At 37.3% G+C, this 12,193-nt stretch overlaps 1 protein-coding gene across 1 annotated transcript in view; it reads right to left on the reverse strand.

The window, feature by feature from the left end:
- The window catches only part of LOC142142734 (transient receptor potential cation channel subfamily V member 5-like), a 40,205-nt gene extending 28,829 nt beyond the window's left edge, over positions 1-11,376 (reverse strand). The window contains exons 1-2 of the mRNA XM_075200570.1: positions 11,259-11,376; positions 1,430-1,552 (exon numbers count right to left, since the gene is read on the reverse strand). Of these exons, the coding sequence (XP_075056671.1) occupies positions 1,430-1,552; positions 11,259-11,304 (169 nt within the window). The 5' untranslated portion in view covers positions 11,305-11,376. The remainder of the gene's footprint in view (positions 1-1,429; positions 1,553-11,258) is intronic.
- Between the last annotated feature and the right edge of the window lie 817 nt (positions 11,377-12,193).

Genomic DNA, 12,193 nt, shown 5'->3' on the forward strand with positions numbered 1-12,193 from the left:
TGGACATTGTGATGTCTATTATCTAGTAAGTCTACATTTACTTCTTGTCTCTTTTATACTCATTGGAATTCGCATGTCGGTCTAACTTGTGCCGGGATTACTGTTGTTGAAAAAAATCTACCTAACCCAAAAAATCATGGGCTGTGAGGAAGGAAGCGGGAGGAGATACAGGTGGGCAGAGAAGTGAGTTGAAGGTGGCAAAGAGGCGAAGTGGGTTAGAAGACTGGGTGGATATTATAGATTCAAAGAATGTTTGTTTGGCAATTGAAAGGGCAGTGCTGTAAGATGAAAAGATGAATTTAGAGTGGAGGAAATCAGGATAGGAACGAGATTTCCTCCAGTGTGCTCTGCAGTGCAGGAGCACTTTTGCAGGTAGCGGGTCTGTTTGGTGTATCATGGTTGGGGTTTGGATCGTCGGAGACTTCATGTGGTATCTAGAGCTGCATTGTCTAGGGAGGAGGTGAGTGTTTTGTTGTAGAAAGAGGCAGTCTGATTAGGGCAGGACAATGCATACATAGGAGTAAATAGTTGTTTTAGTGTGGATGAGAAGTGGATAGGGTTAAGGGCACTTAGGTGTCATGGTCTATGTGTGTATTTGGGTACATAGAGAGATAATGAATATTTAGTGAAAAACAAAGGTGGAATCTCCCCTCTGAATATTTTGGGCTTGCCCCTGACAATCATATTGTGTATGCAATAAAAATATTCCAACCATACAACAAGTAGCTGAAAATCATATTTTCCAGACAAAAATATAAATCAAGAAAACGAAGAGTTCCAGGAGTAGTACAAGGATAACTGCAGTATACGACCAGCGCAAAAAAAGCTGTTTGAACCAAAGATTTCAGATATTGCCAAACATTATCAAGCAGTGGCTGTGTAATAATCAAAGTGAACCCATATTTAGCTATCTGTTCTGACAATGGTTCATTAATCTGAAGCAAGAAATGATTCCTGTCCCTTTACTATGTCTTTCATTAGTAGTATAAGATATATGCCATTAGACATTTCCTGACACTGTAGTAATCCAAAGGATCTCCACTGTACCTGCAGAGCCACTTTCCTCAGTTCATTAATCATTTCCCCAGGTTACAGTACTCTCAAACAACTGGGATTTGCTATGTATGAATATGTAACAAACAACAAAATATATCAATATTGCAAAAGCTTTGATGAAGTTTATACTTGTCCTTATAAACAGTGTGCTAAAAGAATACAGAATGAACGCATCCCCAAAACACTGTGCAATTACCCTCTCAAATATCACATTAAAGAACAATTCATTATGTGTTGAATAATAAAAGTGTGTATATGTGCAGACAACATCAACGTGTCTAGTCGTTCAACGGAAAATAAAAGTTTCCCTGTTTTACATATTTTTAGCAATGTGAGAGAATAAACCCCATTGTATTTATGATGAAATCCATACCTATGTACTTGTCAGACACCATGGGCTCATTGATTAATGATGGTGCATAGTCCAGTATGACTTTCAGCACTTCCTTTTGTCCATTTAGTATGGCGGTGTGTAGAATTGTTTCTCCAAAGCTACCTGAGAAATAAATCAGTATTAGACACACAAGAATAACCATCTTCCTTAATACAAAGCTGTATCAGCACATAAAGTACATAAAGGTAGTTATTAAAGGTTGGCAGATTACAGGTAAAATGCCAATATTATAATACACAGTATATATAAATATTCTTCCAAATGTAATTTAAGGTTACTGCCTACAGAAAATGTACAGGCTTGTTCAGCTCATTCTGATGATACAAAAGACCTCTCAAGTCTCAGAGTTATTTTGTCCAATCAGTAATGAATGCGGAATCCATGAAAATGTTCTACCACTATGATAATGTAAAGAGTGGGGAAACTGTTCACCTGGAGTCCACCGATAGTATTCAGATTATTTTGGCAAAACAAGCCCTATGGACCAGCAAGTCACACTGATATTTACTAAATATTTTATTGATTTTAAATTAAATGTAAATTATATGTTATATATTATCTTATATTTAAAGATAAGTTACATAATAAACATAGAATTAATCAAGTTCTCAAATCAGTATTTTTATCTTATATTATTATTGGCAAAACGCTGCATGCGGCTTTTTTTTTTTTTTAAAAGCTGCATACAGTGGTGTAAATCCATAGTTATGAAATGTACATCAGATCTACAATCTCAGCTATTCCTTACTGGTGCAGCCTTGATAATTTTGATCAAGTGGAACAGAATTGTACTATACAGTGTATGTGTTGAGAATTCTATGATAGTTGAATGTTATTATCTGATCTATTTATTTATTTATTGTTAATAGTAATAATAATAATATAGGTAAATTGGCAGCATACAGTGCTGCCAACTGGATAGTATATTTATTGATATTTGAGATATAGGATAGACTTCCACAGAAATATGGCAGTGAGCAATTTCTGCTTTTCTGAGTAAACAATGTTGTCACCTCATTCAAGAAAAGGAAAGCCACTAAAGCACAGTTCACCGTCACCATTAATACTGAAAATACTTGTAAATGTTATATATTTCCTTTTAACATACTACCAGAAACATGACTACTATATTAAAATAAATTTCAAATGTCTTTTTGAATCAGTACAAATATAAGTGAGACTTCTTACACATAAAGTATCAGTGATTTAAACCCACACATCTGCTAAGACCTGCAATGAAAAGCCAGTCCTCTGCAACCAATAATCTAATAGGCATTGGTCAAAGTTATTTAACCCCATTCAGTTCAAAAGTACATATTATTCTGACCTCAGAAGAATGTCTATAGACCTTTTGTGTCCGTATTGAATGGATGTCACTGAGTAGACAACTCTCTGTTGCTAGGCACCTTTGTGCAGGTATCGAAAGCTGAAGATTAAACTCTGTTTTATTCATTTGTCACATTAGCTGGTGACATTCTCTGATAATTCTGATAGTTCTGTTCCATTTAAGAATCTAGCAGATAGGAACATAAGTTTATAGTAGGCTAATCTGCAGTCAAATAATATGTGGTATTTACAGTAATTATATGTGGTATATCTTGTTATACAGGTAAATAATATAGACAGATAGATAGAATGGCAATAATAATTGTGTTCCTCTATCTATCTATCTATCTATCTCATATCGATCTATCTATCTATCTATCTATCTATCTTTCAGTCGGGGGTGAAAAGGTTGGTAGCGGGAACTTTTTTCAAATAACTCATAATTTCCACTAAACAAGATGAAATTAAGTACAGTATTCAGTCTCTACAATTCGTTATTTGTTAAAATACAGAACATTTGTTTTTATTCTGAAATTAATAGGTTATATTCTTTTAAATCAGAAAATTAATGACACCCTAGACTAAATATTTGGTAGTAGTCTTTGCTCAAAATAATTGCAATGAAAGAGCCATGGAAGAGCTTCATACTCCTCTCTTCCAGCAGGTTGGTCCATTCTTCTTGTATAAACTGAGCCAGTTCTCCCAGATTAGAAAGATGCCTTCACCCAACTGGTTTTTCAAGATCCCTCCAGAGGGGTTATATGGGATTTCGATCTGGACTCATTGTTTGCCGCTTCTGAACAGTCCAGCGTTTTTTTTTCTTGAAACTTTCCTGGGTGCTTTTGAAGTGTGTTTGGCCTGCTAGAAGACCAATGACCTTCGATGGAAACACAGCTTTCTGAGACTGGGTTCATCATTGTGCTCCACAATGGTCTGTCCAGATTTCATGATACCCTGTACACATTTAAGACATGTCCAGATGTCCAATGTCCAGATACAGCACAGCAACCCCAAAGCATCCTTGAACCTCGCCCATGTTCAACTGTAGAGAAGGTATAGTTTTCATTTTGCTTTCTGCTTTACCAAAAAGCTCCAATTTGGTGTCATCTGTCCACAAGACATTCAAATGGAACTCCAGCTTTCTTATATATCTCTCTCAGCACTGCGTCTCTGCTGGGTCTCCACCCATATAACTTTCCTTATAATGGATGGTGCAAGTTGAACCTATCTCACCTTGTGTCTGAAGGTCAGATATTGGTGTGGCAGTGACGGACATGTTTTCTTCACCACTCCAACAATCCTATGCTGCAATCTTCAATTTGCTTTGCATAGTGTACCTCCCAGTGGGCCCTGTATAGGTGAGGTACTGTTCCTCATTCTCCCAAGATGATGGATGATAATATTGCACATAATAGCTTTGTAAACAGATCCTTCAGTCCGTGTTCTGATTTTAATACCTGACGAAGTGACAACAAAAACATAAGGAGTGGGCCTATGTTCGGAATTAATTAAGGGCCTTATTACATTAATCTAGCCATGCGCGTGATACAGAAGATAAAGGTTTAGTTCTGCTACATAACCTTACTTTAATTATGTTAAAATAATTCATAAATGATTGCCTCAAAAACCTTAGCACATCATTTAAAAACAATAAATTGCTTTACATCACTGAAGGCGGCAGTTAAGGTTCAATGTTTGGAAAATATAAATGTGAATGTTTTGGCATCAGTTAAAGGTCTAATTATAGAACATTCAGTTTAGCCAAATACGGGGTATATTTACATATAAACAGGAGCTATTTATTATGCTTCTTAAATATGTTAAAACTAAATAGACTGTGATAATTTGTTTTATTAGTTTGAAACAATAGCATATATTATAGCTATTTTCATTTGCTTACATGTAGATTATTGTTGAACAAAGAAAAGTATATGCCCTTTTTCACAAATCCAGGTCCTTCTAGTAAGTCCCAAATTTGGCATCTTCGGCACTTCCAGCGTCGGTCGGCCCTTCTTGGATCTTCAGGCACATGTGCATACCTGTCTTCCAAAGATGCTGTCACATGACCGCATCAACGATCTCCGTCCCCTTATTGAAGCATGTTTAATTAAACCAGCAGGCACCATAGTACATTGCCAGATATTCATGTCAAGTTCTTCCCTGCTATGCTGACCATTTTTGGCTCCCTTAATCCAGTATATACCTGATATCTACAATTACAGAGTATTCCTGGTACCATCAGCTATCCACACTATTCCTGATATCATCACCAATCCAGTATATTCCTGGTATCATCATCGATTCCATCATCTGCTCCCGATACCTGTTCCAGCATCTGTTCCTGGTATCTGTTCTTTACCACCAGTAATACCAGCTCTTCTCGCCTGGTACCCATACAGAGGGCCGCAACCTGTGTTTTGCTAACAGCGAAGACCACACCTCCTTGTGGGGGTCCCTGGCAAAACCTGTGCCATGTTAGACTCCACACCTCTGTTGCATGTAGTGTTTAATCAAACAGATTATTGAATCTGCAGTTCCGTTACCTTTTCCTGACACATGTTTTATAGACCATATGAAACATTAGTCCATACTTAGATAAGCATAGTACCATTCAACTGCCCTAACTTGCAACCCATATCTACCTGTCAGTTTCTGCTCCCAAATAGTCCCAAATTTGGGTCTGTAGATCTGTATGGAAAAAAATCTTCTGTTTACTACCAAAATGTTTCTTTGCATTTCTTTGTATTTAAATTAGCTTTCACCCTAAATATTGTTTTTTTTAATTATTATTATAAATATTATATATAGGGTCATTCCATGTCAGTTCAACCAGGGTTGTCCACCACCCGTCTCAGATTTCTACAAAAAATTTTTAGTTAAGAGAGGATGTCAAAACAACTATTTCTGCCAAATATCTTGACTGTCTGACAATTAGTTGATTAAATATTGATTTTTCAGATTATTAAATAATTTACTAATTGCGGCTTCTTCATCCAGTTCATTTGAAGTATTACGGGTTTTTATTAAGGAATCAACACAAAATTTGGACCCCTAAGGTAACTCTTCCTCCCGAATCCAAAAATCCGAACCAAATTACTTTATCTGCCTCATGTTTTGCGTTACGGCAAAAATGCACGTGTTTCGAATATAATTAAAAACGCTAGATTCAGTTGACATTAGGGATCCCATTTTTTGAGGGGTGTTTAAAAAAAAAGGTATAAATTACTAACACAAAAAATTCAGCTGGGTACTCTCTTTCATAGTGGAGGAAAAAAAAATAATGAAGTTGATGCTTGATTACTGCTGTACAGCATACATAATTTACACATTGTTAAAAACCATACCGAAAATGTGAACTAAACTGAGTCAATGGGATAAACCTCCCATACAGGAAATGAAACAAACAGAAACTGATGGGAAGGGGATTCCCTTTAGAGAGACCAAAACTGAAAGTTTCTAGAGAAAGAGAGAGGGAGACACAGAAAGAGTCAATCATGGCAGCTGCTCATTTGGTAGTCTTTTAAAGACGGACTGCCATATTCATCATCATCATTTATTCATATTACTATTTACTCAAAAAACATTGAATTACATAGCTGGGACTACTTTACAGATAAAGAAAAATAACTTTTGATTCTGAGAACATAAGTTTCAAATGCAGTAACCAATGATCCTGAAACCTCAGTCTGCTACCATCTGCTACCATCATGAAAAGCTTCTGCTGCTAAGATATGAAGAATTTCAGAAAACATGCTGTAATCCTTTCTTGTCTCACAAAAATGGGGCCAGAAAAAGCTTAAAAGTTATGTCACTTTAGTGGACCAAAGAACATGGTGCCTGTCAGCTTGTTGTAAATTTTAGGCAAGATGATTGTGACACTTCAAACTGTGTGAGCCTGTGTGTTTTAAGTGATACCTGTGACCATGTAGCCATAACTGTGCATGCCTTCATTACGGTAGTTATGAAACACAATGATACTATTGTCAAAATTGGAGTATGTTTACTACTTTAGTGATGGTGCTAGTGCACAATACAAGAACTGCAAAAACTTTTTCAATTTATGCTTCAATAAGGATGACTTCAACATTCAAACAGAATGAAATTTTTTGCCACATCTCATTATAAGAGTCCATGTGATGGCATTGGAGGGACAGTAAAACGTCTAGCCACATGCACAAGTCTGCAGGCAGTGGAAACCCATCACATCTTGACGCCTTTGGACCTGGGCAAATGAAAATGTACATGACATAAAGTTTTTTTACGTGTCACAAAACGAAATACAAGACTGAAAAACCAAGCTGCATAGCCGTCTAGAAACGGCAAACACTGTGGCAAGAACACGTTCTCATCACAGATTTCGGCCTATTAGAAATGATGAGCTACACATATATCGATTGTCATCAGTCGACATAAAGACAGGAGGAACCAAAGTTGGTGTCACTATGACCACAGTCACAAAAAATGTGGACAAAAGTGATCTGCAACCTGGAACATACATAGCAGCAGTGTATGACAACATCTGGTACATTGGGTATATTATTATTATTATTATTATTAATATTTATTTATAGGGCGCCACTAGGTATCCGTAGCGCCGTACAGGGACAGACAGAAACATGGTACAGGGTGAGACAGCATGGAACAGTTAACAAAAAGCACAGTAACTCGGAAGCTCAAAGTACAGCTAGATGAAAGGTGAGAGCCCCCGGGGGGAGAGAGAGGGGTAGAAGGGCCTCACGGAAGAGACAAGGAGCTGGAGAGCAGAGTTAAGGTGCTGGAGAACAGGGAGGAGAGGAGGCCCTGCTCGAAGGAGCGTACAATCTAAGTATATCATTCAATGTAATGAGGAGGAACAAGATGTGCTGATACACTTAATGAAACGAAACCAATCAACAAATGTGCTGTGCTGGCCTTCAAGAGATAAGTGTTTTGTTCCTTTTATTCACGTCCTCTGTGTAACGGAAGTGCCTACTATCCAAGGAAGTACTGGAAGGCAGTATACACTTTCTGCTGACACTTTAAGGAAAATTACAGACCGTTACAACAAGTTCCCAACAAGGGAAAAATAATGAGATTGTTGACTCAACTTCAGTTAAGGACTTAAGTTATGTTAAAGGTTTTAAATTTCATGGTTTCTTGTGTTAATTATGTATGCGGTACAACAGTAATCGAACATCAACTTCATTATTTTTTTTCTCCACTATGAAACAGAGTACCCTGCTGATTTATTTTGTGGTAGTAATATATACCTTTTTTAAACACCCCAAAAAATGGGATCCCCAATGTCAAATGTAAAGTGGTCCCAGCTATGTAATCCAATGGTTTTTGAGTAAATAGTAATATGGCAGTCTGTATGTAAAAGACTACCAAATGAGTAGCTGCCATAATTGACTCTTTCTGTGTCTCCCTCTCTCTTTCTCTAGATAGTTTCAGTTTTGGTCTCTCTAAAGGGAATCCCCTTCCCATCAGTTTCTGTTTGTTTCATTTCCTGTATGGAAGTTTTATCCCTTTGCCTCAGTTTAGTTCACTTTTTTGGTATGGTTTTTAACAATGTGTAAATTATGTATGCTGTACAGCAGTAATCAAGCATCAACTTCATTATTTTTTTTCTCCACTATGAAAGAGAGTAGCCAGCTGATTTTTTTTGTGGTAGTAATTTATACCTTTTTTTAAATAGTCCCCAAAAAATGGGATCCCTAATGTCAATTGAATCTAGCGTTTTTAATTATATTCGAAAAACGTACTTTTTTGCCGTAACGCATAACATGAGGCAGATAAAGTAATTTGGTTTGGATTTTTGGATTCGGGAGGAAGAGTTACCTTAGGGGGTCCAAATTTTGTGTTGATTTCTTAATAAACACCCGCGATACTTCAAATAAACTGGATAAAGAAGCCGCGATTAGTAAAATATTTAATAAATTGAAAAATCAATATTTAATCAAGTAATTGTCAGACAGTCAAGATATTTGGCAGAAATAGTTGTTTTGACATCCTCTCTTAACTAAAAATGTTCAAAAAAATCTGAGAAGGGTGTTGGACATTTCATGTCTTTTTGGGTGATCTGATGTGGAATGACCCTTTACATTTATGCAAAATACGTGCTTTGGTCAACCTGGGGTAGAAATTTGCTAGGGGTAATAACTTTTCTTTGTTTAAGAGATCAGATGCACGTTAAAGTTCGTCCCTGAATAGGATTGATCTGTCTGGTTACTCCTGGGTAGAAGAACTAGAATTACACAATTTTCCTCTGAGCCTCACTATGGCACTGTCCCCATCGTACAAATAATCAGAGGCCTTAGATAGGCTCTGCATTGGAATGATGTTTAATATGCGTGGGTGAATTTATAAGAAGGCGATGATGAAGGTGATTACGATGATGGTGTAAGCTATTCTAACAGCAGATGCTGAGAGTTGAGGTATTACTATAAACATTGATACCCATGACAACTTTGTGTGTGAAAGTTGAATATAGGTGAGCACTACCAACATATTTTTGCTTGTGTTTACTTTAACAGATTTATAAGGAAGTATTCAGAGGTTGCAACCATGTATACAATAGCAATGTAATGATAACTGTGTCCTTCTGCAGGATATTTATGTATGAGACTATTTGAGCCCCTGGATCTGCTATATGTCTGCTTGTATGGGCTTCTGAGCTCCTGTAAACAGCAGCACAGCAACACAAGATGTGGATACAATATACTGCCACATTCATTATTTGCCACACTACTGTTACCCTTTGGTTATATAGCACAAATATTTTATGCAACGATTTACAGGGGATGTTTAATAAGTCTGTGTCCCAATGCAGCTTACATTTAAGTTCTTTATTATACAATCACACATTAGGGCAGGGTTTCCCAAACCCAGTCCTCAGGGCTCCCCAACAGTGCAGGTTTTCCATATCTCCTTGCTGGAGCACAGGTGTATTCATTACTGACTGACACATTGTAACAGATCCACAGGTGGTCCTAATTATGTCACATGTGATCCGGAAAACCTGCACTGTTGGGGAGCCCTGAGGACTGGGTTTGGGAAACCCTGCACTAGGGTTAATTTCATTAGAAGCCAATTAACCTAATGGCATATTTTTGGACTGTAGGAGGAAACAGGGCCGTCTCTTCCATTGGGCACGATGGGCAGGTGCCCGGGGGCCCTGCAGGCAAGGGGGGCCCATCTGAATCCTAAAAAAAAATAGGATTTAAAATACTTACCTTGCGGTCACATCAGCGGTGATCCGGCTCCCTCTCTGGTCCCCTCTTCCGTGCTGTGCTCGTAGTGAATGCTGGGCATGATGTCACACCCAGCATTCACTGCAACCACAGCACAGAAGAGGGCAGAAGAGACTCAGCGGCGCGGAAAAAAGAAGAGGATCGGACTTAAGGTAAGTTAAGGGGGCCCCTATATATATATATATATATATATATATATATATATGTAAAAAAAAAGTGATTTTATATATATTATCACGGTTTTTCTACATACATATATATTTTTTTTACACACACACACTATTTATATATATATATATATATATATATATATATATATTTTTTTTTTTTAGGGGCCCGGTACACTGCATTGCCCGGGGGCCCATAAAGTTGTTAAGGTGGCCCTAGGAGGAAACTGGAGTACCGCAAGCACAATGAGAATGAGAACATACAAATTCCACACAGCTGGTATCCTGGTCCTAGAATCCATGGAGTCAATGTGAGGCAGCAATGCTAACTACTGTGCACCACAGGAAAGGAAATCCTGTCCATCACTCAGTTTACCTCCCAAAATTTCTAACTTAGAAAGGCGGATGTTTTAGGTTAACAGAGCCCACGCTGCGATCCACCCAAACTGCTTTAAACTGTGAAGCTTCAGCAATTTCCAATTCTGCAAATTGAAACTACCTAACTTGTTGTTTAGGTTTAGTTCTGAACATACAAGAGGAAAACACAGACATAGGGGTATATTTCCTAAACTGCGGGTTTGGAAAAGTGGAGATGTTGCCTATAGAAACCAATCAGACTCAAGCTGTCATTTTGTAGAATGCACTAAATAAAGGAAAGCTAGAATCTGATTGGTTGCTATAGGCAACATCTCCACTTTTCCAAACCCGCAGTTTAGTAAATCTAGCCCATAGTGTGTGCCCTGATCTGCAAAATGAAATGTGGTTTTGGGGTAACTGCTGTTCTTCCCACTTTCTAGCTCTCTTTTGAATACCACTCTTCTTTTCCTTTCTGTCTTTTCTTCTCTGCTCCTCCTACACTGTATCTTCACATTTGTTATACATGTACATCATTAGATTGTTTTTAATATTGTAAAAATAAACTTTATATCATATAATGTTTAAAACACTCATAAACTATCCATCTGTTTGAAATTAAAAAATTTTTTTAAAAAAAAACCAAAAACAGTGAAGACACCTGAATCAGTTGAGGCTTAATAAAATATACAGATTAGTATTTAAATTTACAGAATAAATCACCATCACCTCTAAAAGTAGGATCAATATCTTCCCTTTGCAGCAGAGTCTTCATAGCGACACAGTCATTTGAAGTAGCAGCTTGAAACAAGAGCCTGTTGTTCCTATAAAAATAACCACAATAATAATGTGATATCACGTGAAATCCTAAATCGTCTTTCCACAACTTTTGCAAGATAAGTGGAACAGATGAAGCTGGAGACAGACACCTCCTGTGTGTTTAATCTTAATTGCTCGGCCACGTGATATTCCAATACCCTTTTGAAATCATGTCTGTGGGGTAGCACCGAGCCACAGGCAGTTTTCAGCAATATCACCTTGGGAAAATCAAAATAACACAGCACATGCTTAGGGACTGAAATGACGCACTAGCAAGGGAAAGATTACATGATTAGCTCCTTACAGACATTTTCAAATCATATTCATTTTATTTTATGATTTAAACATTTGTTTGCATACTGTCAATGATATTTACAGCTTATCCTGGATGTCTAGTTTTTATATGGTTATTTTCTCTAAATTGTTTTAAAGTACATGTTTATTTCTTGCAGAGGAAAATAAAGGTACTCAAATTGCTCAGTTATTATTATTATTATTTAATTATTGAACTAGCAGACAACTAAACTCAAAAACAAAGTAAAAAAGTAAACTATATTGTTCAATCTCACCCTGACTTTCCACTGCAAATTTGATAAAACATACAGACTGGTGGTAGTCATTGTTCCGTCTGCAATAAGGCTGACAAAACATAGACCGACCTAAGAAATCCGATTACTGTAATGCCATACTTGCCAACTCTCCCGGAATGTCCGGGACTCCCGAAATTCGAGTAGATCTCTTGGACGCCCGGGAGAGCAGGCAAGTATCCCGCAAACGGCAACTTCCTGTCAAAATGACGCGATTAGCGGTGAATCGTGTCATTTTGGCCCCGCCCCCGCGACAAA

The sequence above is a fragment of the Mixophyes fleayi genome, chromosome 3 (genome assembly GCF_038048845.1).
Source record: "Mixophyes fleayi isolate aMixFle1 chromosome 3, aMixFle1.hap1, whole genome shotgun sequence".
In the NCBI taxonomy this organism is placed as follows: Eukaryota; Metazoa; Chordata; class Amphibia; order Anura; family Limnodynastidae; genus Mixophyes; species Mixophyes fleayi.